The following is a 27,329-nucleotide window of genomic DNA, read 5'->3' on the forward strand; positions in this document are numbered from 1 at the left end:
TGGAGTCCTTTTCCTTCACCCTCTTCCTTCCCCTTCAACTCTTCTGCCAGAAGAAGAAGCCACTGGCTCTGAAAGCTTGAAAAATTTCTACATGAAGTTTGGCAATGAACACCTGATATTATCCCTACTATAAGATCTGTGGAATTATTACATTCTTTTAATTTTATATGAATTTAAGGAATGGATGTATGCAAAAAATATGCTGACTCTCTATTGTTTTCATCATTATCATAAGCAAATATATTCAAAGCAACTGTTTCTCAATTACATTCCCCCACCCCCTATTCAAGCCATCCTATCAGTGTACACATGCAGTGATTTTGTACATTCAGCCTGTTTCTTAGTATTATTCCCTTCAGGCTCTCTTCTTGTTGTCTGGGTAACATGGCACAGATTGTTAATGCAATGGACAATTATTAAGATTGGGGTCCAAAGTCTCTTTTTTTCCCTCTCTATTCAAGTTTCGGTTTTCTGTTTTACCCTCTACATGGATGGGTGCAAACAATATTTTAGAAAGGACATGGCAAATTTTCTCCCTGACCCTTTGTGCTTTGTCTGTAATGAGTATGTCGCCAGTGGGACATTACACCACAATTGTCCTTCAGTTGTAACTTGCCTTATACAGAATGTTTTTTTCTAAGGTACATGATATATCATTTACAGATAACTAATCAATAATGTGGGAATACCATTTGCATTCCTTCAATTAATATCTCTCTTCTGGGCTTGATTACGAAGCTTTCATTATTAGCAAAAAGAAACTGGAGGGACTGATGACCTCACAATTTGGTCCCCTCCCCCAAAACCCACAACCAACCAGAACTGGACTAAATATCAAACTCTGTAGAACACAGTAGTCCAACACTCAGGATACAAACAGTATGTGTGTTGTGTCAAGAATCTACTTCCTGTGACTTCTATGTCAAATGTAGATTGTCCATTTTATTCCAGAAATGTCTTATCAAATTGCAAGTCAAATTTTTGCTTAGGTTCCAATAATCAGCTGAATGACTTAAGCTGTGGCCTACGATATTAGAAACAGAGCAGTTATTTTATATACAGACATCTCTCTAGGTAAATTTGTTTCACACCTTCTTGAGCACATAATTATAATTTTGTTCTGCAAAACTTCATTCATTCTGTACCCTCACAAAGCATCTGTTGCTTGGAGCAACAGAACTCTTTATCAGAATACAAAGTTTATCTGGAAAATAACGTCCATTTTATGTAGCATGGGAAGTAATGGCTCAACTGTACAGTCACTATGGCCACTCTCATAGCAGGTCAGTATGCTTATAATGACAAGAGCAAGAAGATCAAACTACTTTTTGTTTTTCTACAGGCACCATTTAAGACAATTGCTGGAATAGAAAAGCCTGCAAAATGCTACATTTTTTATTGAATAGAGTTTATAGTGGCAAAAGAATCTCTAAGCTGTTGACATTTGTCACAAAATTTGTGCTGTACATGGATCAATTGTGATTAGTGAAGGTGCTGTGCATGAACAGAGTTGTTTAAAAGTGGCAGGATGGATGTTTGTAACAGAAGAGGAGGCTGTATCTGCAGAAAATTAAATATTAATAAATAAATAAACTGCAAAAAACAGCATTATACAATCCATCTGCAGGACAATTTTCCACAGATTTCTTTAGTGCTTTGCACGGGATCATGACTAAACAGATATGCTAGCAAAATTTGTGTACTTGCTGGGTTCCAAGAACTGTTTCCGATTAATACAAAACTCACTCAATGACTGCTTCTCTGAACTTTCTTTTTGTCACAAAGAGATTGGAGAAGGATTACTGAACAAAACTGTGACTGGTAACAAGACATAATTTCCTATGTTAATTTGGAGACAAATCAGTGCTAACTGTTTGGCATTGTACTGCTTCAACTGACAACCTAAATAATCACACTAAACTGTGAGCAAGAATGGTTATGACTCTTGCTCCAATAATGGACTCAGCTTCATACATTTTATGGAATATAGTAGGATAATCAGCCTGGACAGCTACTTTGAGTCATCAGTCTTCTGACAGGTTTGATGAAGACCACCACAAATTCCTCTACTGCACCAACCTCTATCTCAGAGTAGCACTTGCAACCTATGTCGTCCTAATTTTCAACATTCACCACATCTGAAATTCTTCGATTCTCATCTGTCCCAATTTTCTCACAGTCCACCTTTCACTACCATACAGTGCTGTGCTCCAAACTTACATTCTCAAACATTTTTCTTCCTGCAATTCATTCTCAAAAATTTCTTCCTTAGATTAAGGCCTATGTTTGATACTAGTTTAGATTAGATTAGATTAATTATTCATTCCATAGACCCATAAAAAGAGGGAATCCTCCTGGGTGTGGAACATGTCAGATAAACACATTACAAAAATTTAATTAGAAAAACTTGAGTTTCATTAATTTTAATGATCCTCAGTCAATGAACAGTAAAATTATGTACATGAATTAAATTGGAACATCTAATATTTACAGGTTTAATACTTACATCTGCTTTCATTAAATCCATCATTCAGACATTTGCTAGTTTCTTGGCTATTACAATAAAGTATTGTCAAAAATTAAAGTATAATAAATTTTCATTAAAATTGTCTACTGCACTTGTTGAGAAACTCATGGATGGAATAGAAGGAGTTGGCCACCAAAAATTCTTTTAAATTATGTTTAAATTGTGCCTTGTCTGCAACTAAACTCTTAACGGTTGCTGTTAACTCATTGAAAATATATGTTGCGGAATACTGGACTCCTTTCTGGGCAAGAGTAAGTGATTTTAAATCTTTATGTATATTGTTCTTATTCCAAGTATTGATACTGTGTACTAAGCAGTTAGTTGGAAAAAGAGATGTATTATTTACAACAAACTTCATTAAAGGAATAAATATACTGAGAAGCTGTGGTTAATATGCCCAATTCTTTGAATAGGTTTCGACATGATGTTCTTGGATTTACACTACTCATTACTCTTATTATACTCTTCTGTACTCTAAAAAATTTTTTCTCTGTTTGTGGAGTCATCCCAAAATATGATACCATATGACATAATGGAGTGAAAATAAGCAAAACATGCCAGTTTTTTTTTTTTATATTTACATCTCCTATGTCCGACATCATTCGCATTGCAAACAGACTTGTTTAGGCGCTTAAGCAGTTCGTTAGTATGTTGCTCCCAACTGAATTTATTATCAAGTTGTAATCCCAAGAATTTTACACTCTTGACTTCTCCTACTTCCATGTCATCATATTTTATACACACACCAGAAGGAAATCTGAACTGCATATAGTGGGTCTTTTCAAAGTTTAATGACAGTGAATTGGCTATTGACCACTTATTAATGTCAGTAAAAATTTGATTAGCTGCCCTTTCTAAATTTATATTTGATTTACTATTTATTGCAATGTTTGTATCATCTGCAAATAAGACAAACTAGGCCTCTGGTAATGTAACAAATGACAGGTCATTAATATACACAAGGAACAGTAGTGGACCTAGTATGGAACCTTTGGGAACACCACATGTAATTTCTTCCCAGCCAGATGATGTCTGATTGCCTACTGCTGAAGTGTTATGTAATGACACCCATTCTTTTCTATTAGTAAGATATGAGTGAAATCATTTTGCAGCGCTACCAGTGACGCCATAATATTTTAATTTACCTAAAAGAATGCTGTGATTCACACAGTCAAATGCCTTTGACAGATCACAGAATATGCCAGTTGCCTCTAATTTGTTGTCCAAAGAATTAAGGACATTTTCGCTCTAAGTGTAAATAGCTTTCTCAATATCAGCACCCTTAAGAAACCCTAACTATGACTTTGGCAGTATGTTATTTTCACTAAGGTGCTTAAGTAGACGATTGAACATAACCTTTTCTAAGATTTTTGAAAAAGGTGGCAAAAGTGAGATCGATCGGTAATTTTACGGCATTTTTTGTCCCCTTTCTTGTGGAGAGGTATGACTTCAGCATATTTAAGCCAGTCCGGGAATGTTCCTGTGACAAGTGATTGATTACACAAATAACTTGAGATATGACTAAGCTCACATGAACACACTTTTTATTAACTTTGTTGATATGTTATCATAACCACTGGAATGCTTTGATTTCAAGGACTTTATGATAGATTCTATTTCTTTGGGTGAAGTAAGCGTCAATTCCATTTTACTGAGACTGCTTGTGTGCACTGGTCTCAGATATTCCATTGCGTTATTTACTGAACCTGACAACCCCATGCTATCAGTAACAGAGACAAAATACTTGTTTAAATGGTTTGCAACACAACATGCGTTTGTTACCAGGGTTTCACTTATTTTTAGAGCTATTTGTTCCTCCTCATTTCTGGTCCTGTCTGTCTCTGATTTAACTATATCCCACATTGTTTTTATTTTATTGCTGGATGTATTTATCTTATTCTCATAATGTAGGTGTTTAGATTTCTGGATAGGCCCTAACCTTCTCCAATATTTTGCAGTAATTTTTGTAATATGCTATAATGCCAGAATCAAAGGTGTCCCTACATATCAGATAGAGTTTTCCTTTCGTCACACATGATATCTTTATCCCTTGTGTCATCCATGGTTTCTTATTAGACTTCTGCTTAATTTGAGTTACCTTCAGGGGAAAACAATTTTCAAATAAGGTGCTAACTTTATTAATGAATGTTTTGTATTTTCCATTTGTGTCTTGGATGCTGTAAACATCCATCCAATTAATTTCTTTGAGCAATCTCCTAAATTTCTCAGTTTTTGACTGTTTTATTGGCCTTCTGTACTCAGTTCTGATAGATGTTTTACCCTGACAATTTTCAAACTTTAATGTTAGGTGTTGCATGTCATGGTCAGATAGCCCATTTACTACTGGTTTTGTAATGTAGCTTAGTTGCCTAGAATTGTCTATAAATATATTATCAATGGCAGTCTTAGAACATTTGTATACCCTAGTTGGGAAATTTACAGTAGAAATTAAATTGAATGCCAATGTAACTGATTTCAGTAACTGTTCACTGACAGTGTTTTTCAGGACATCTATATTAAAATCACCAGAAACCACTAGTTCTTTGTTTTTTAATTTGAGATGAGATAATAAATCTTCAAGACCGTTTATAAACAGGTTGAAATTTCCTGAAGGTGCTCTGTATATGGCTACTATTATGAAGAACCTATTATGAAATTCTGTCTCTGCTGCACATGCTTCTAAGTGCTGCTCTAAGCAAAATTTATTAATGTCAATATTCTTAAATTTTCCATCTTTTGTCTACAGAAGTAGGAGGCTAACTTAAATTCTGTAAGGTTTAACATATCTATACCAGTGGTCACATGATGTTCAGAGAGGCAGATTATATCAACTGGGTTTGATGACTAATTCATCAATGCACATAAGTAGTTCATTAATTTTACTTCTAAGCCCTCGAATATTTCGATGCACTAAAGACAGTTGGCATTTCACATTTACTGACATGAAATCAGGTGGAAATAAAATTTCTGCTGATTGCTGTAAATTTTTAACCAACAGCTGTGTTCATTGATCCAATGTGCCAGGATCATGCTGTTTGATTTCTTTATCAAACTGAAGGTTTGTTTCCATCTTTACTTCTCTCAGAACTTGACTTCATTCTGTCCTACCTATCCTAAAAAAAGGTGCTGCTCCAACACCTATGGCCACTGGTATATTACCACTCATGGCAGTGCCTCCCCCCTTACATTTCCTGTTATTAGCCCAGCCAGTTTACCCTTCCCTTTCCTGTTGAGGTGTAGGCCATGTCTAGTATACTCCCACCTACTGAGAGAATCAACAGGAACCAAACCAATATGTGACCCCGCACCCGACCCAAGCAGCCGCTCCAACTCCAAATTAACTCTCCTGACGGAAGAGTTTAAATGAGGTCAGTCATGGCGTCTCAGAACAGACGCAAACTCAAAACTGGTATGTCTCATTGCTGATGCAATTTTTGCCAGGTCACACTCTATATTGTACCCCAGAATAACCACGGTGTCTTCCTTGGTAAAATCTTTACTGAGTGAACCTAAATCCTCTGTCACCTGACCCAGACCAGCACTTTGTTTAAAAAAAATTGTGGACTGGTATTCCAATCCTAACTGGTCCTGCAAAAGTTGGCCTACACCTCTGGCATGTGAACTACTTCACAACAAAACTTACTTTCTCTTTGCTGAATTCCATACATTCTTATTCAATTTTCTACTGAAAATTTGTTGTGCCCTCTCTACACCTACCTCTGTCTGAGGCTCATTAGCTAACTGAAGTAACAGGTCAAACTTATTCTTCACATTCACCACAAAGCTGTCTGGCAAAGTTCTAGGTCTGCTACTCCTGTTACCTGTTGCCACTTCCCACCTCTCTTTACCCTTCTCCTTCCTTAACCTGTTCAGATCTTCCCTAGCCTGCTCTAGCTGCGCCTTAAGGGCAGCAGTTTTCTCCTCCTGTTCCACTATTTTCCTATCTCTACTGAATATCCTACAGAACCACTGATGAGTCTGATCCACTTCCCCATTTCCCAAGTAGACTCCTTTTGGCCAGGAATGCCCTTTTTGTCAGTACTAGTCCGCTTTTGATGTCGTCCTTGTCTTGTCTGTGACTGGTTATTTTGCTGCCTAGGTAGCAGAATTCCTTAACTTCATCTACATTGTGACCATCAATTCTGATGTTAAGTTTCTCGCTTTTCTCATTTCTGCTACTAATCATTACTTTTGTCTTTCTTCAATTTACTCTCAATCTGTATTCTATACTTGTTAGACTGTTCATATCATTCAGCAGATCATGCAATTCTTCTTCACTTTCACTGGGGATTGCAATGTCATCAGCAAATCTTATAGCTGATATCCTTTCACCTCGAATTTTAATTCCACTCCTGAACCTTTCTTTTGTTTCCATCATTGCTTCTTTGATGTATAGATTGAACAGTAGGGGCAGAAGACTGCATCCCTGTGTTACACGTTTTTTAATCCGAGTACTTCGTTCTTGTTCTTTCACGCTTATTATTCCCCATTGGCTCTTGTCTATGTTGTATACTACCCATCTCTCCCTAAAGCTTACCCTAGTTTTCCCAGAACTGCGACCATCATGCACCACGACATTGGCAAATGATTTTTCCAGGCCAACAAATCCTATGATAATGTCTTGAAACGTGTATGAAACATTAACAAAACTGATAACAACAATTCAAAACAAGCAACAGTTTTTTTGTTCCACCAGTCTCTTGTTTTTATGTAAGAAAGGTAGTTCACACCTAGACGAATAATCCTCCCTTTGGACTGAGACAACAAATCTTGGGTTTGTCAAATTGCTCTAGCAATTTTCAACTTGTTATATGTGATTTCAATCTATTCATGCTCACAAAACAGTGGCTTGCTTCCCAATGCTTTCAACCCTGGCAAACTACTTCATTATGCTGACATGGGCTGATTGCAATCTCAGGTGATAGAATTTCATGCAGGGAGAATTTCTCAGATTTTTAATACACATGGATCCAGGGTTTGGTTCTGGGGATGATCACATCTTGTTACAGTACAAACCCCTTGCCCAAACTTTTAATGAGCGACACAGGCCTACAATTGTAACAACAACAACAACAAAGCATTTATCCGAAAATTCAAGAATGATACTTGTCAAGCAATTTATTTAAAAATAGGAAAAACATACATAACTTGGCAACATCATAATTTACACGATATAAAATTGAAGTGTGCATTGATCATTATCGGTATTTCTCTTAGGAATGTAGTTCTTAAAACAGGTCTGCTCTCTACCACAGACACCCACCTACATTCATGAAATCAAAATCTGTCACTTTAGTTGAAGTGAAGGGTGTTTCTATCTTGCCTTACTTAACTTCTTATTGTTTGCAGAACTCCCAAAAAGAATCAAGTTTGGTGTTGGCAGCAGCAAGCACCGTTAGCCTGTGTAAGATTGCCTTTACTAGGTTGGAATGTTCCTGCATGTGGTCAGAACCGAAGTCCATCCACATGGACAAGAAACTGAAAAGAATAGTGATTGACGTAAATATACAACTTTTTTGTAGGGAGGGGGTGCCTTAAAAATCATGAAACCCCCTTGCCCTCACCCATCACACGCAACATCTAGGATCACATCTGTTACAACATGTCATAAATAATTAAAGTAACTGAATTTTGATTAGGGCCTACGTCAAAAAATAATTGTGTGTTCCAAAATAATCATTCATGCAGGAGAATCGCACAGATATACTATCATTTGGCTGCCACGCGAACTCCAGTACGAAGAACACAGAAATGGGCATATCTAGTGTTGAAACGCAGCCGAAAAACTTGAAAACATAGAAGATGTGAGAGTCAGGTGGAACACCAATTTGGTATCAATAGATTACTTTTCACCACTGGTATTTTATTCTCACCCAGCAGGCAGTCCCAAGTGATTGAAATAAAGTTTGGGTGACTCCCATATGCATGGGTAAAGTAACAGACCAGCAAAATTACCAACTAAGAATCTTAACATTGGTCTGCTGAAGAACTCTTGGGCATATTGTAAGTTCAAATATAACATGTTTCCTCGAGAGAGAAAAGTTTATGTTCACAAATCAACAAAGATTTAGAAAGCATCACTCATGTGAAACTGAGCTTGCCCTCTTCTCACAGGAAATACTGTTAACTACAGATGAAGGGCAACACGCAGATTCCATATTCCTAGATTTCCGGAAAGCATTTGACACACTGCAGATTTAACGAACAAAGGTCTGAGCATATGAAATTGTTTCTCAGAGATTCAAGTGACTGTAATATCCTTAAGTAATAAAGCCCAGCACACTGTCCTGGATGGTGAGTGTTTATCAGAGTCAAGGCTATCATAACTTGTGCTCAGGGAAGTGTTATAGGACTTCTCTCTCTCTCTCTCTCTCTCTCTCTCTCTCTCTCTCTCTCTCTCTCTCATATATATATACACACACAATATGACAGATAGAGCGAGCAGCAATCTGCAATTGCTGACGACAATGCAGTGTACTGGAAAGCTTGGTCTTTGAGAGACTGTAGGAGGATAACTTTCATAGAATTTCTTTTTTCTGGGATAACCACAACTGGATTTCATTGTGAAAAAAATCTAAGTTTATGAATATGGGTAGGAAAAACCACAACATAATGTTTGAATACAGCATTGGTGGTGTGCTACTTGAACAGTCATGTCAATTAAATATTGAGCTGTAGTGCTGCAAAGCAACAGGAAATAGAATGAGGACATAAGATCTGTTGTAGGAAAGGTGAATAGAAGACTTCAGTTTACGGCAAGAATTCTAGGAAAATATAGGTGATTTATAATGAAGCCCGTGTGCTTTTCACAGAACACAACTGACAAAATTTAGGTAACTATCATTTATGCCAGACTGCAGGATTATTCTGCTGCCATCAACATACATCTCATGTAGTGACAAAAGAAAAAGAGAGATCAGGGCTCGTAAAGATGCATACAAACCATCGTTTTTCCCTTGCTCCAGTTTCAAGTAGAACGGGAAAGGGGATGACCCATAGTGGTAGCCTCGGCAATGTGCTGGATTGTGGAGAAGTGATACAAATGTATATTTGTAAGATTTTTCGAATAATATTGCTTGACCTATACTAATGTTTATAGGCAGGAGGTTACTTTATACCTTGCCCTCGTAAAATAAACGACGGAAAAGAGGTTTTATTGGAAAAAGTCGATAAAGGAGGGATAAATTAGTAAAATGCAGTGTTCAGTTATCACCATAGGCAGGCAGCAGACTCACCTCCTTGACGAGCGTGAACGAATGGTGGTCGGTGATGGCAGGGTTGGTGTTGGGCATGGCCATGATCATAGTGACGCCGCCGGCGAGCGCGGCCGCCGTGCCCGACGCGAAGTCCTCCTTGTGCGTGGCGCCCGGCTCGCGCACGTGCACGTGCACGTCGATGAAGCCGGGCAGGCGCACCATGTGCCGCGACGTCATGCAGTCCGTGTGCGTCTTCATGGGCGGCGCCGCGCGCCCGATTCTCCGCATCGCCTGCACCGACAACACGAGGGGGTAAGCAACGGGGCTCCCAGGCCCGGGCGGCGTCGCGTCAGCGGCATTCCGCGTCTCTCGATAAGGCTGCACACGCTTCAGCACTCGAATGCTCCACCAACATTAAAAGCCCATCTGCTACAGCATTAAAATTATTTCCAGGTGCACATCAAAGGAGGTGGTGAAAAGTGTTTACTTTCCCCAACCAGAGTCTTTGCAGTGATACGGTGTAATTTTTTGTGGGGGAAAATTAAGCTCCCAACAAAAGCTGTTTTATAGCACAAAAAAGGACTGCAGGAGCCACAGAATCTCTAACATTAAAAACTCTTGCAAACCTTTACGCAGAAAACTGCAAATTCTTCCACTGTCTTCGACATATTCTACAAGTCATATTATTCACCAGGAAAAGCCTAAATGAAACAGCATGCTGTTACAAATGGAAGTATGCATTCCTACAACACAAGGAAAAGCAGAAACACTGAAGTTGCAGTCAAAAATTTAAGCTACTTATAACTGACGGTCGAATAGAAATGGCTCACTTTAAAAAAAAAAAAAAAGTAGCTCTGTAAAATATATGTGAACATACTGCAGAAGTGAAATGACTGATGACACGTATAAAATTTATTAGCTGTACTATGACACTAAAGGATTTTTTTATTGAAAACCTTGCGTTTTGGTAATTAAGAGTTGATAAGTGACACTTACACAAGGAGCTAATTAATTTTATTGTTAGACTGTAGGAGAATTGCATATAGAGAAATATTCGATACGAGTCGCCGTCTTTGTCAAGTGATAAAGGAAACAAGCGGCAAACACCGTAAACAATATGGCTACTGTAACACTACTCCACATTTATACTCTGCAAACCTTCGTGAAGCGCATGGCAGAGGCTACGTCAAATTGTACCAGTTACTAGGTGTCTTTCCGCTCCAATCACGTATGGAGCGGGGGAAGAATGATTGTTTAAATGCCTCTGTGCCTGCAGTAATCACTCTTAATGTTATCCTAGCGATTCCTGTTAAGCGATAAATAAGGGGTTGTAGTACAGTGGTGGAAATGTCTATTGCATCACCATGAAATACTTCGTCTTTTTGTCTTTTGCAGCACTTTGCTTCACGTTATAGCTGTCCCATTGTTGCTAAACTTTGTTGACATATTCTTGCCTTAACCCATTATTGGCTAAAATTCTATCGGATTATTTTTTGCAAACTTTTATACATAAAAACGTTACATTGAGTGATTAATTGAATAAAAAGTTGTTTTGAAAATTTTCAGCTTATTAGAACAAAAACTACAGGCCGTCCCATTTTTGGGACATTGGCCAAATGCGCTAACCAAATTCACAACCTTATTCTCCATGCATAATATTGTAAGAAACAACACAAACAATAAATAAAGAATGTTTTAATATTATTGCATGTCCATTCAGTATGAAATGAAGCAAAACACTTGTCATGTACACCAACATTGCACCTATCACACTTTTTTGTTGCAGTAAGCACATCTCTTCCGTGTTTTACTTGGCACAATGAAATAATTTCCTGGATCTAGTCGTACATCTGTGCTCACTCGTCCTCCCATCAATTTACTTCCTTGTGGTCCTCCGCGTTTTGGTACTGATCCTGTTTTCTTTGATAGGTAAAAGATCACTATTCTCCGTCGGACATCCAAAAGTGAGAGCTTCTTATTAGAATTAGAAATTTGGTATGCACGCCATGTGTTTACTACGCAGATATCTATCATCTGTGTGAATAATGGCCACCACCATTTCTTTGACCTTATCCTCGTCCTATAAAGTGATATCTGCGTGTCCAGTATATCTACGCCACCCATAAGGGCATTGTTTTCTTCAATGACATGTGGCATTTTAACAGATATTTCCTTTTTCTTTGCCCATGAGTATCTTCTAGTAGAACTCAGAGGAGTAATAGTACTGTAATTTGTCGCTGCACATACTGGTTTGATGTCACTCTATTTCACAACCAGAACTTCGTTCTCTTTGTCAAATATGTAGTCATAGAATCCTCGTTCCTTTTCTTTTGCCATTCTTCTCGAGTCAATTAAAGGACATGCATTAGTTCCGATCTCTCTTATTGTTCCTGCAGCTTTCATTTTACTCTTTCCGAGTTTGATCGGTGTGTCAACACTGGTGAAAAAGTTGTCAAAGAAAAGCTTATAATTCGGATACTCTGATTCTGAAATCATGCTGGTTAGTTCATTTATTACCTTTGCACCCAAAGGCTCCTGTTTCTTGTCAGTCTTGCCACAGTATGGCGAAAAATTATAAAGAAAGCCATAGGAACTTGTAAGACACCAAATTTTATATCCAAATTTGATAGTGTAAGTCCACGCGGCATGTTTTTATCCTGTTGGAATCGTAAAATTTGAATAGAATATGAAAAAAAGCAGATATTAAGAACGTAAAATGCAATTCTTCTCTGTATAATAACTGTATACAAGAACAGGGCACATCAACAATAAATGATAGTGTAACATGCCATTATCCCATTATTGGGACGCATAAAATATATCGATATTGCACTTACTTGAAAAAAATCAGAAGTTTACTTAATCTTACGCGGACATCCGTATGTTCATAACAAACACGCCCAGACAACTAAATCACAGCTCATTGTCGTCCAGGAACTACCAGCAGACTTACAGTGCTGCCAAGTGAGAGAAAAAAAAATCGGCAAGTTTATAATTTTCCTGAAGTGAAGTACTCAGAAAAAAGTTATTTATTTTATATTTACAGGCATTATAGCAGTTAGTTGAACCTACAGGTGCAACAATACAGGCTAAAAGCTCCATTGCTTACGTAGAAATAAGTAAAATATACGCGTCCCAAAAAAGGGACAATGGGCAGTAATGTGTTAATAATCTGACTTCTTCACGCATCCAGAATGAGATTTTCACTCTGAAGCGGAGTGTGCGCTAATATGAAACTTCCTGGCAGATTAAAACTGTATGCCGGACCGAGACTCGAACTCGGGACCTTTGCCTATTGCGGGCAAGTGCTCTACCAACTGAGCTACCCAAGCACGACTCACGCGCCGTCCTCGCCGCTTTACGTCCGCCAGTACCTCGTCTCCCACTTTCCAAACATCTGGAAACATCCCCCAGGCTGTAGCTAAGCCATGTCTCCGCAATGTCCTGTCTTCCAGGAGTGCTAGTTCCGCAAGGTTCGCAGGAGAGCTTCTGTGAAGTTTGGAAAGTAGAAGACGAGGTACTGGCGGAAGTAAAGCTGTGAGGATGGGGCGTCACTCGTGCTTGGGTGGCTCAGATGGTAGAACACTTGCCCACGAAAGGCAAAGGTCCCGAGTTCGAGTCTCGGTCCGGCACACAGTTTTAATCTGCCAGGAAGTTTCTTGACGCATGTTTTCCAACAATACACAACTCTTTGTTGTTGTCGTTTGGTTTTACAATGAAATCAGTGTTTATACTGCCATTCTGAGTTGAGACTTTGCAGTGAGAAATGGGAAGGTCAGTTGAATTAACGCCAGAAAAGAAAGCTGCTATACTTGCTTATTCGTCTGTTGTTCTCAGCACCAGAGAGGCATTCTCTAAGACAGGATTTGATCAGTCTACGATTTCGAAGTTACTGAAAAAATACAGGAAAAAAGAAAATGTTGATCGTGAGAAAGGAAGAGGTCGGAAAAGGGCGTCTACTGCCAAATAGGACAGAGTATTCAAAAGGCTTTCGCTCAACGATCCTCGCCTGTCATCAACTGAACTAAAGGGAGACTGGGAAGAAACGTGCAACATCTCAGTAACCAGTAGAACTGTAAGAAACTGGGGGCTGGACTCTCAGCCCGTCGTCCTAGAAGAAAGGCTTTATTGACCAAGATAATGCGGCAACAGCGACTACAATGGGCAATGGCGACATGGACCCAGAGATGTGGAACAAAGTAACCTTTTTAGATGCGTCCAAATTTAATCTGCATGGCTCAGACTGAAAAGTGTTCGTGCATCGAAGCAAAGGTGAAGAATTTTTGCCATCATGCATAACACACACAGTCAAACACCCACAAGAACAGATGGTCTGGGGGTGCATTTCCCGTCACGGAGTAGGTAGTCTGGTTTTCATCAATGGCACTGTCAACGCAGATGCCTACATAAGCATCCTTGCAATGAAGCTTATGTCAACAATTAGAGACCAGTTTGGAGATGTTTCCAATCGCATTTTCCAGGATGACTCCGCTCCTTGCCATAAAGCTTTGAAGGTGAGTCCTATGACTAATATTTGTACCAAACACGAAGCAGATTACTTTCTTGGTTAATTATCACGTAGTTCTACATTTCAGGTAAAATCTTTCCTTCAACAAAATGGGGTTCGAGTATGAGAGTGGCCTGGAAACAATCCTGATCTCAATCCTATTGAGAACTGTTGGAAGGTTATGGGAGATGCTACTACCAAAAGGAAGCCACGGAATAAACGGGAGCTGTTTGAGACCCTTCTGAGTGTGTGTGCTTTCATGAACTGAGTGAGGAGTACATTAGAAAGTTAATTCTCTCAATGCATTCACGATGCCAAGCGGTGATGAAGGCGCATAATGCAGCAACAAAATATTAAATGCAACAGTGTGTTCATATGAGGCAATACAAACACTAACATCCATCAGTGTTATGTTACAACATTAATTTCTGATAGAAATCAAGAGAAATCAGGCAAATTTAGCTCAGTTATTCAATGATTGAAACAAAAATTGTTAATTGTAAGAGGTGATGCAATAAATATTTCCACCACTGTATATTCCTGGAGTCATCATTTAAAACACATTCTTGAAACTTCGTTAATAGATTTCCTCAGGATAGTTTACGACAATGTTCGAGAGTCTTCCAGTTCAGTTTCTTCAGTATCTCTGTGACACTTTCCCACCGATCAAACAAGCCTGCGACCACACACACTGCCCTTCTCTGTATACGTTCAACATCCCGTTAAATCCTACCTGTTACGGGTCCCACACACTTGAGCAACATTCTAGAACCGGTCGCACGAGTTATTTGTAAGTAATCTCCTTTCTAGACTGATTGCACTTCCCCAGTATTCTACCAATAAACCGATGTCTACCACCTGCTTTACCCATGACTGAACTTATGTTATCATTCCACTTCAAAATGGTTCAAATGCCTCTGAGCACTATGGGACTCAACTGCTGTGGTCATAAGTCCCCTAGAACTTAGAACTACTTAAACCTAACTAACCTAAGGACAGCACACAACACCCAGCCATCACGAGGCAGAGAAAATCCCTGACCCCGCCGGGAATCGAACCCGGGCGTGGGAAGCGAGAACGCTACCGCACGACCACGAGATGCGGGCTCATCCCACTTCATATCTCTGCAAAGTGTTATATCTAGGTATTTTTGTTAGTAGGTAGATTCCAACAGTAAATCATTAATATTATAGTCATAGGATACTATTTTTTTTTTCGTTTTGTGAAATGCACATTTTTACATTTTTGAACATTTAAAGCAAGTTGCCAATCTTGGCGCCACTTTGAAATCTTATCAAGATCTCACTCTATTTATGCAGCCTCTTTCAGACAGTATTTAGTTACAGATAACTGCATCACCTGCAAAATGCCTAAGGTTACTATTAATATTGTCTGCAAGCTCACTAATATACAACATGAATAGCAAGGGTCCCAACACACTTCCCTGGGGCACAACCGAAGTTACTTCTACACCCGACGACGATTCTCCATCCAAGATAACATGCTGTGCCATCCCTACCAAAAAGTTCTCAATCCAGTCACAATTTTCACTTGCTACCCCATATGATCATACTTTTGACAATAAGCATATTTGAGGTACTGAGTCAAGTTCTTTTCGGAAGTCAAGAAATACTGCAACTACCTGACTGCCTTAATCCAAAGCTTTTGGAGTGTCATGTGAGAAAAGTGCAAGTTTGGTTTCACATGATCGATGTTTTCGAAATCCATACTGATTGGCATGGAGGTAATTCTGTTCCAGATACTTCATTATGTTTGAGCTCAGAATATGTTCTAAGATTCTACGGCAAATCGATGTCAAGGATATTGGACGAGAGCTGTGTGTATAACTTCTTCTACCCTTCTTCTTTATAGGTGTGACCTGTGCTCTTTTCCAAGAACTGGGCATGGTTTTTTGTTCGACGCATTTAGGATAGATTATAGTTATAAGAAGGGCTAACTCAGCCGCAAATTCAGTATAGAATCTGTTGAGGTTTCCACTGCGCCCAAGAGCTTTGTTCAACTTTAACGATTTCAGCAGTTTCTCTCTTGACAGCCAAACGCGTTTATATCTACACTCCTGGAAATTGAAATAAGAACACGGTGAATTCATTGTCCCAGGAAGGGGAAACTTTATTGACACATTCCTGGGGTCAGATACATCACATGATCACACTGACAGAACCACAGGCACATAGACACAGGCAACAGAGCATGCACAATGTCGGCACTAGTACAGTGTATATCCACCTTTCGCAGCAATGCAGGCTGCTATTCTCCCATGGAGACGATCGTAGAGATGCTGGATGTAGTCCTGTGGAACGGCTTGCCATGCCATTTCCACCTGGCGCCTCAGTTGGACGAGCGTTCGTGCTGGACGTGCAGACCGCGTGAAACGACCCTTCATCCAGTCCCAAACATGCTCAATGGGGGACAGATCCGGAGATCTTGCTGGCCAGGGTAGTTGACTTACACCTTCTAGAGCATGTTGGGTGGCACGGGATACATGCGGACGTGCATTGTCCTGTTGGAACAGCAAGTTCCCTTGCCGGTTTAGGAATGGTAGAACGATGGGTTCGATGACGGTTTGGATGTACCGTGCACTATTCAGTGTCCCCTCGACGATCACCAGTGGTGTACGGCCAGTGTAGGAGATCGCTCCCCACACCATGATGCCGGGTGTTGGCCCTGTGTGGCTCGGTCGTATGCAGTCCTGATTGTGGCGCTCACCTGCACGGCGCCAAACACGCATACGACCATCATTGGCACCAAGGCAGAAGCGACTCTCATCGCTGAAGACGACACGTCTCCATTCGTCCCTCCATTCACGCCTGTCGCGACACCACTGGAGGCGGGCTGCACGATGTTGGGGCGTGAGCGGAAGACGGCCTAACGGTGTGCGGGACCGTAGTCCAGCTTCATGGAGACGGTTGCGAATGGTCCTCGCCGATACCCCAGGAGCAACAGTGTCCCTAATTTGCTGGGAAGTGGCGGTGCGGTCCCCTACGGCACTGCGTAGGATCCTACGGTCTTGGCGTGCATCCGTGCGTCGCTGCGGTCCGGTCCCAGGTCGACGGGCACGTGCACCTTCCGCCGACCACTGGCGACAATATCGATGTACTGTGGAGACCTCACGCCCCACGTGTTGAGCAATTCGGCGGTACGTCCACCCGGCCTCCTGCATGCCCACTATACGCCCTCGTTCAAAGTCCGTCAACTGCACATACGGTTCACGTCCACGCTGTCGCGGCATGCTACCAGTGTTAAAGACTGCGATGGAGCTCCGTATGCCACGGCAAACTGGCTGACACTGACGGCGGCGGTGCACAAATGCTGCGCAGCTAGCGCCATTCGACGGCCAACACCGCGGTTCCTGGTGTGTCCGCTGTGCCGTGCGTGTGATCATTGCTTGTACAGCCCTCTCGCAGTGTCCGGAGCAAGTATGGTGGGTCTGACACACCGGTGTCAATGTGTTCTTTTTTCCATTTCCAGGAGTGTATTATGCAGTAATTTCTGTTTCCTTAGAAGTTTCTTTACAGTGACTATATACCATATGGAGGGCCCCTCCCATTATGAACTGCTCTGAACGTGATACATACCTATCCAGTGTATGGTCAACTGTTCTTTTAAACTTGAGCCGTAGTTCCTCTACATGCTTCTGTCCTGTGCTGAAAGGCTCCTGTCCTGTGCTGAAAGTTTTAGGTTCCTCACTGAGATATGACAGTACTGATTTTTTTATCTAGTTTATCTTTCTGCTTGTTTTAGTTGTCCTTTGTACTTTGATAATCACTGTTGCCACAACCGCTTCATGATCACTGATACCAGTTTCGACGTTGACATCCTCAAAGAGGGCAGGTCTGTTTGTTGCCGTTGGACCAAATATACTTCCATCATGTGTGGGGTTCCGAACTATCTGTTCTGGTAATTTTCAGATAAAGCATTCAGTAATGTTTCACAGGATGCCATTTCACGCCCACCACCAACCAAACTGTAATTTTCCCAATTAATTGTTGGATGATTAGAGTCTCCACTGATGACTACAGTACGATTGGGGATCTGACGGTACAAGTGAAATGAGGCGTTCTCGGACGTTTTCGGTTACATCAAGAGATGAGTCTGGTGGGCGACAGAAGGAGCCAAGTATTTTATGCCCATTCTTAACACTTCAATTCCGATCTCGGTGGATTTCACTTTCTTGTCTGCTGTGACAAATACACCACTTCCATTTCCTGTTTCGATATACACTTAAAGTTTCCCCCAAAATCTCAATGCTTTCAATTTCATGCCCCAACCACCTTTCCGCACCTAGTATTACGTGAGCTTCATTGCTTTTCAGTAGCCTCTGGCACTTCGTTGCGAACGCTCCGGAAGTTTAGTATTAGAATTTTAAAACTCTCACCAGTGAGAGGTAATTTTTTGTTAGACTGACACTTCTTGGTTGCCTACAGCTAACGTTATCTGTATTGGATGGAGAGTCGCCTAATCTAAAAAAACCCTTGTGTGCACCCCACACACAGTCAGCTATCTGAGTAGCAGCCTCCGATGTGTGTTGCACACATCTATTTAGGAGGACCCCACAGTTCTCAACCATCTGGCGCAAGTCCAGGAAGTCGCAGCCTAGCTTGTCACAGAACCTCCGATGTCTCTGGTTCAGTTCTTCCATCGATTGAGAACCAAAGGGCCACGATCAGTTCTGGGGACAATGTTGCAAATCATGAGGGGGTCGTTGAAACGCCACGCGATAATGCTGCTCTTCTGCACCTTCTCTGGCAATCACTGAAGTGACGCAAGTATGACCTCAGAGCCCAGACGACAGGCATTATTTGTTCCCACGTGAGCGACAATCTGCAGCTAGTTGCACCCTGTTTCCTCACTGACTGTCGGAATAGCCTCTTCAGTATGCTGAATGATGCCCCCAGGCACACGAACTACGTGCACCTGGTGTCCTTTCCTATCCCTTGCTGCGAATTCCGGAAGGGGTATCATTCGCCATACGTTCGAACTGCCGAAGATTAATAGACCCCTACCTTTTACGTCTCCCCTTGACAATGGGCAAAACAGGTGAAATGGTCCCACTGGCTTAGTTTCAGTTTCAGTGGAAGACAGAACGTCAAGACTTTGTTCAAATGGTTCAAATGGCTCTGAGCACTATGGGACTTAACTTCTGAGGTCATCAGTCCCCTAGAACTTAGAACTACTTAAACCTAACTAACCTAAGGACATCACACATCCATGCCCGAGGCAGGCCTCCGACGGGAGGGGCTGCGCAGTCAATGACATGACGCCTCAAACCCGCGGGCCACTCCGCGCGGCAATCACATTATGTACGAAGCTGCTAATTCCCTATACGCATTGAAGCAAATACACAAAATGAGATTTCTATTGAGGCAACAGAAAACTCTGTGGTAAGACGTATTAACTTCCTAAAACATTTTGAAGATAATTATAGTTATCAGGAAACTCGAAAACAGAGTTCATTAGCGATAAATGTGTACAATATGTACTCCTCTTTACGGGCAAACTAGATGTTAACACACTAGATTAGTTGGGACATCTGCAACGGTAAGTAAATCACAAACGCCAATTTACTAAAATTTAGATTATGCCCAAGACAATGAAAACTTTGGAAATTTTTGGAACTCTACGTTTATTTGCTTTGATACATAATGAAATTAAGAGTTGACCTATTCTTTGGCAGTAGCTGTGTACCACAAACACTGATTTGCTATGAAATAACTTACGTGTCCAAAACACTAGTTCCTGTCCTCACTGCATCATAAATAAGGAACATCATGAAAAATATGTACAGCTCCTCAGATGCTAATTCGAATGGCCAAATGACTGAAGTGACCGACGATAACTAATAATTTGTTATTGTTTTTCGTAATGTTTTTCAACGCCAAATCCTCGAGATTATTCTAAGACAAAACAGTAACATATCTCTTGCAGACAAAAATTTTTAGCATAATTACTGTAATGTAATAAATTATGATGAGATTGTATGGCTGTTTTTCGAGTGCATCATTAACACGAAAGAATGTTTTAGTCCCCTGTCCTTCGAGTTAAAGGTTTTTCGCTTATTTCCGATGCGAGTATTCAGCAGAAAAAACAGACAGCAAACATAGTGGATACGACCGTACGTATTCTGTTGTAGGACGTTAGGAAGTTGCTGTTAGACGTAGTCTACACATTGGGGTCTACGCCTCTCTTCGCTGGTTTAGTGGCTGGTTTTACGACATTTATCCCCTTCGTTCCGTACTTTATTGAAACCTATCAATTGTGAAGGAACACAAAATGAGAACTATAAATAAGAGAGCGATGTTACCAGTATTAAAACTTGTATTTTTCAGTTACGACCTGTTTCGGAGACTCCATAATTGACTGACTGGTGTTTTAGTTCAGAAGCATTGCTCCCAGGAAAATAACCAAGTCGAAATTTGTAGAAAGGTTTTAAATTTATCATTTAGGTTGCAAATTCCATGGTTGGTACGAATAGTGAAATGAAACAACTTTTAGAACTGAGTTTTCATACCTGCGCCTGTTATAAAAATTATTAAGCGTACTAAGCACCAGCAGTTGCAGTATATACGGTAACTGGAAGGGAAGTGTAACAGTTTCTTTGGCACTTGATTGTATAAAGCTTGCATAATACGGTGGAGAGGCTTTTATCTCTATTAGGCGATTTTTTCGAATGGAAACCAATTGAAGAGTGGAAATGTCAAAATATGTTCTAAGTGCCATTTTTTCACAAACGGTGTTTCGAGTGCTGCTGTATTGTCGATAGGGGAGAACGGGGACAGAAGCAACAGGGAATCAAAGTAACATGCGCCCGCCCCCCCCCCCCCCCCCCCCCCAATTCAATCCAGCCTCTATCACCATCTTCGCATGTAGCTACAAAAATCAGATGATTAAAAAAAATGCATATCCCTGCCACCGGGCCCGTTGGAGAGGAATTGTTGAGTGTGACACAGGAACACTTTTGTCAAGTGCCACGAGTAAGTTCTCTCAAGACTCTGTTTTGTGATAAGGATAACAAAATGCTGCGAACGTAAGTCTGCTATAACGATTTAACGACGTGAAACTGATTTTTATGCGACCATAACCAATGTTTTTATTACTTGTATAGATTATGCCAAAAATACAAATTAAACAGGAAAGCAGAAAACATTGCTACTGGGCACGAAAGTAACATTGTTTGCAATTGATATCAAGTATATGCACACAAACCGTGCTTCGGGACGTAAGTTAAAGAAGGGCCATTGTAGTACTGTTGTTTTATAGTGGTCCATACCTTAAGGGATCGCTTTGTGAATAAACTCGTTTTTTCCCAGCCCTTAAGTCAAATATAAATAAAAAATCGAAATGAAGCAAAACAATTTCGTTCAGTTTTTAATACACAAAGCGAAATTAGTAAAACCGTATATCCTAGCCAAGTAAATTCAATGGTAGTTTTTGTTCGTAAAGATAAGATTACGCGCTTAATTGTGTCAAACTTCCGAACAAGCTTCCGTCACTGAGGTAAAAAAAAAAAATCAACGCATCAACTATTGGTTCTTTGGTGTTCTAAGCCGTGACGATCGCCTCATTGGCGTAAACATCCGAACTACTAAGCTGAGCCAACTCCTGAAACTTTAAACTATGATATCCTTTTTTTCCGCGATCCGATTTTGATGAACTAAAGCCTACATGTTGCACCACGCCACGCTCAGGTTACCTGTGAAAGCCCCAAGAAAATAAGTCTAGTAGTTTTTGAGATTAGCGTGTTCGGACGAAGAGAAAGGGCGCTTTTACAGTTTCATTATTACAACAGATGAAAAATTTCTAACAAGTCTACATTATTTTAATTTCTCCTAACTATTGCAAAAATGTTAAATATTGATACTATGTTCCCAACACGCATTTTTGTACACCACGAACATAAATGAAGAACTATAATTGACAGACCTATGATTAGCTGACAGGCTTCCGACATTTTCACAGAAAACTGGACCACAATCAGGACTGAGTGCTGCCACGTATCAGTTTATTCTGAAGAGTCCTCTGCATATTTGATCATACAGGTTGAGTCAAAAAGGACTTTACAACTTTGGAATGATAAAGGAATTTATTGACATAACTTACAGAATTGGTGCTACGGTCGCAGGTTCGAATCCTGCCTCGGGCATGGATGTGTGTGATGTCCTTAGGTTAGTTAGGTTTAAGTAGTTCTAAGTTCTAGGGGACTGATGACCACGGCAGTTGAGTCCCATAGTGCTCAGAGCCATTTGAACCACAGAATCGGTGGATGTGTCATTTGATAGCAGACAATATCAAGTTTCACGTAAAAGTGTGTCATTTTCGTTCGATGTGACTACCATTTGTGATGCGGCAAACATACCACCGGTTATCAATTTCTTCCCACACTCATTGCTGAAAATCGGGCGTAACTTATGCAACGGCAGCGCAGATTTGATTTTTCAGGTCCGCAACATTGTTTGGTACGGAAGGAACATACACGACCTTCATTGAAACCACAGAGAAAAACTACCAGCAGTGTCAAATCTGGGGAGCGAGGCGGCCACGCGATTGGCCGTTCTCGGCCGATCCACCGACCTGGGAAGCGATGATAGAGGGAACCTCGGACTTATGTGAGTAAATGAGGTGGTGGCACCGTCTTGCTGGTAGTGAATCAGACATGTTAAAAAAAAAAAAATGGTTCAAATGGCTCTGAGCACTATGGGACTTAACATCTATGGTCATCAGTCCCCTAGAACTCAGAACTACTTAAACCTAACTAACCTAAGGACATCACACAACACCCAGTCATCACGAGCCAGAGAAAATCCCTGACCCCGCCGGGAATCGAACCCGGGAACCCGGGCGCGGGAAGCGAGAACGCTACCGCAAGACCACGAGCTGCGGACAGACTTGTTCATTTGCTACAAAATTACCGACTCTGTAAGTTCTCAATAAATTTATAGATCATTCCCAAGTTGTAAAAGCCCTTTTTGATTCTCCCTGTACTTTGAAACGGGGGGAGGAATAGTGTTTCAAGCTCAGAAATATTATCAGAGTGGCAGGCTGAGAACTGTAGTATACTGTCCATAACAAATTTCTGTGCTAATGTTCTGTAAAATGCATTCTTCTGTCGGAAAAAATCTCTCTAACATTTGAAGTTCCTTCATCGTGCCAGCTGAAATTTGTGTGTCTGTTAGTGTGAACTCGGCTTATGACGACTCAGAATTTTTAGAAATTTTAGAATAAGGGATTTGTTTTCGCGGAACGGAAGAGAATAATTACTCAAGAAAAATGTTACTTTTTCCAGACTGACGTGTTAAACAGATGACACTGCGCTAAACACTGATATTTTCATACAGTCTCCGGTCGATTGTGTTAAGAGACAGGTAACAATGAACCACCCATGATTACACATGAATGTGAAGGTACATATATAGACTACACAGTCGCCTCTGTGTTTCTTACCTTTGAACGAAATCTTTCTTTTGTCCTGCATTTCATATTCACAGTCAGACTCATCTGCATTGCACAAGCAAGATTCACTGTGTCAGTGGCCTTATTCTTTACTTCTGTAACAGTATTCTCAGTTTACCCAGCATTTCACCACTTTGTCTTTGTCTGACGAATAAATTTTAGTTCCTGACTTTTCTTCGTGAGATAATTGTTAACCGAGTATGCCATTGTCATTCAGAGAGTCTTCAGCAGGGGCCTACTGCTATCTTTAGTTTCTTCGCTGCTGATGGCTTTGGTCTGTAACATACACTGCTCAAGTTGTTTGTAGCCATATGACTGCAGTATTTAAAGGTTCAAAAATGTTCAAATGTGTGCGAACTCCCAAGGGACCAAACTTCTGAGGACATCGGTCCGTAGACTTACACACTACTCAAACTAACTTAACGCTAAAGACAACACTCATGCCCACGCACGAGGGATGACTCGAACCTCCGGCGGGAGATGCCGCACGATTATGACATGGCGCCTCTAACTGCGCGGCCACTCCGCGCGGCTTTAAAGGTTCGTCTGGAAGTCTAATCACTACTTTGCATATATGAATCTTCATGTAATTTCTATCGATGGTTTGATTTGGCGTCTGTTGCATTACTCCATAGCAAGCAGCAAAAAAATCGACAGAGTTTCCGTCACCTGCGCGGCGAGATTAATTGTACAGGTGCTCAAAATATTGTTAGAACGACGTGATTGCAAATACACTCGAAGAAGAAGAAGAAGAAGAAGAAGAAGAAGAAGAAACCACGACTGAGCACCAACGAATTATCCGAATGGGACGGAAATCTGTAGATGAGATGTACATGTACAGACGAACAAATGATTAAAATTTCGCGGAAATTTGATGATTTGATCGATAGAAAGGGGTTTACAAATTGAAAAAGTCAATAATGCGTTGGTCGACCTTTGGCCCTTATGCAAGTAGGTATTCGGCTTGGCATTGATTGATGGAGTTGTTGCTGTTCTCCTCAGGGATATCGCCCCAAATTCTGTCCAAGTGGGGGCGTTGGATCGTCATAATCCGGAGCTAGGTTGAAGGCCCAGCCCATAATGCTACAAAAGTTCTCAATTAGGGAGATATCCGGCGACCTTGCGGGCCAAGGTAGGATTCGGCAAGCACGAAGGCAAGCGGCAGAAACTCTCGCCCTGTGTGAACGGACATTATCTTGCTGAAATATAAGGCCAAGATGGCGCAGAATATCGGCGAACTACCGGTGTACTGTAAGGATGATGCGGACGATGACCAAAGAGGTCCTGTTATGAAATGAAATGGCTCCCCAAACCGTCACTCCTGGCTGTCGGGCGAGAGAGAGGTTGGTATCCCACTGCTGTCTGGGACGTCTCCAGACACGTATTCGCTGGTCATCAGGCCTGAAGTCGAAGCGGAACTCGTCAGTGAAGGCAGTTTAACTCGGTTCCATGAGATTTTAGGCCGAATGTGCCCGACTGTACTGCAAACGGGTTTCTTGGTGTATGGAGATCAATGGAAGTCGGCGCCGTCAGCTCAGCCCCTTTTCTGAAATTCGCCTGTTAATGGTCCTTGAGGTCAATGATGATGAATCCGGAGCTGTGAGTGCCTCTGTGATGACTGCTCGGTTCTCAAGTTCTGTCGTCCCTCTAGGTCGACCAATTTCTTCTTGACGTTCGACCATGGTTAACCCATTCCTGCTGACTGTCCAATAGTGGCATCGCTCATATTCAAACGTCGAGCGATTCGCCGATTACTACAACCAGCTTCTTTGAGTCCAGTTACACGTCCTCTCTCAGATGTTGTCATCTGCGTATGTTGTTCACGCGCCCGTCTGCGAAGCATAGTCGCTATATAACTGGGTACGCAGAATACAATTTGCAAAGACTTTGCCGCCCTGGTATCGACATGTCCCTATTTAAACTAGCTGCGTGTCGCAATCGCGCTGCAGCGTCACGCATTCATCCATTGGCCGTCAAAGTTTACAATTTTTTATTTTCCGTCGACACCTGTATACTTATCAATTTGCGAACAATTTGCGTAACTCCTTCGTGGTGCGTCTTTGTTTTCTTAGAGTGTATTTACCACAAAATTAAAATAAATCACTGAAAAAACTTATATTAGCTCCCGTTTTTAACCCAGTCATATGCTAGTTATCGGGCCGAAATCTTACATTTATTAGTAACAGGGAGGCGTCCTCATATGAGGGCAGTGAGAACGAAAGAGACTAATTTACATACGACTTTTATTAGTAATATCAAAGAATACATCGAAGTACAGGGTGTTTCAAAAATGACCGGTATATTTGAAACGGCAATAAAAACTAAACGAGCAGCGATAGAAATACACCGTTTGTTGCAATATGCTTGGGACAACAGTACATTTTCAGGCAGACAAACTTTCGAAATTACAGTAGTTACAATTTTCAACAACAGATGGCACTGCGGTCTGGGAAACTCTATAGTACGATATTTTCCACATATCCACCATGCGTAGCAATAATATGGCGTAGTCTCTGAATGAAATTACCCGAAACCTTTGACAACGTGTCTGGCGGAATGGCTTCACATGCAGATGAGATGTACTGCTTCAGCTGTTCAATTGTTTCTGGATTCTGGCGGTACATCTGGTCTTTCAAGTGTCCCCACAGAAAGAAGTCACAGGGGTTCATGTCTGGCGAATAGGGAGGCCAATCCACGCCGCCTCCTGTATGTTTCGGATAGCCCAAAGCAATCACACGATCATCGAAATATTCATTCAGAAAATTAAAGACGTCGGCCGTGCGATGTGGCCGGGCACCACCTTGCATAAACCACGAGGTGTTCGCAGTGTCGTCTAAGGCAGTTTGTACCGCCACAAATTCACGAAGAATGTCCAGATAGCGTGATGCAGTAATCGTTTCGGATCTGAAAAATGGGCCAATGATTCCTTTGGAAGAAATGGCGGCCCAGACCAGTACTTTTTGAGGATGCAGGGACGATGGGACTGCAACATGGGGCTTTTCGGTTCCCCATATGCCCCAGTTCTGTTTATTGACGAAGCCGTCCAGGTAAAAATAAGCTTCGTCAGTAAACCAAATGCTACCCACATGCATATCGCCGTCATCAATCCTGTGCACTATATCGTTAGCGAATGTCTCTCGTGCAGCAATGGTAGCGGCGCTGAGGGGTTGCCGCGTTTGAATTTTGTGTGGATAGAGGTGTAAACTCTGGCACATGAGACGATACGTGGACGTTGGCGTCATTTGGACCGCAGCTGCAACACGGCGAACGGAAACCCGAGGCCGCTGTTGGATCACCTGCTGCACTAGCTGCGCGTTGCCCTCTGTGGTTGCCGTACGCGTTCATCCGTCACGTTCCCAGTCCGTTGAAATTTTTCAAACAGATCCTTTATTGTATCGCTTTTCGGTCCTTTGGTTACACTAAACCTCCGTTGAAAACTTCGTCTTGTTGCAACAACACTGTGTTCTAGGCGGTGGAATTCCAACACCAGAAAAATCCTCTGTTCTAAGGAATAAACCATGTTGTCTACAGCACACTTGCACGTTGTGAACAGCATACGCTTACAGGAGAAAGACGACGTACAGAATGGCGCACCCACAGACTGCGTTGTCTTCTATATCTTTCACATCAC

The 27,329-nt window shown here is 41.3% G+C and overlaps 1 protein-coding gene across 1 annotated transcript in view; it reads right to left on the reverse strand.

Moving 5' to 3' along the window:
- Positions 1-27,329, reverse strand: part of LOC124606307 (CAD protein) — a 545,680-nt gene that overhangs the window by 55,142 nt on the left and 463,209 nt on the right. The window contains exon 21 of the mRNA XM_047138292.1: positions 9,763-10,014. Coding sequence (XP_046994248.1) covers positions 9,763-10,014 — 252 coding nt within the window. The remainder of the gene's footprint in view (positions 1-9,762; positions 10,015-27,329) is intronic.

This window comes from Schistocerca americana, chromosome 1 (genome assembly GCF_021461395.2).
Source record: "Schistocerca americana isolate TAMUIC-IGC-003095 chromosome 1, iqSchAmer2.1, whole genome shotgun sequence".
Lineage (NCBI taxonomy): Eukaryota > Metazoa > Arthropoda > Insecta > Orthoptera > Acrididae > Schistocerca > Schistocerca americana.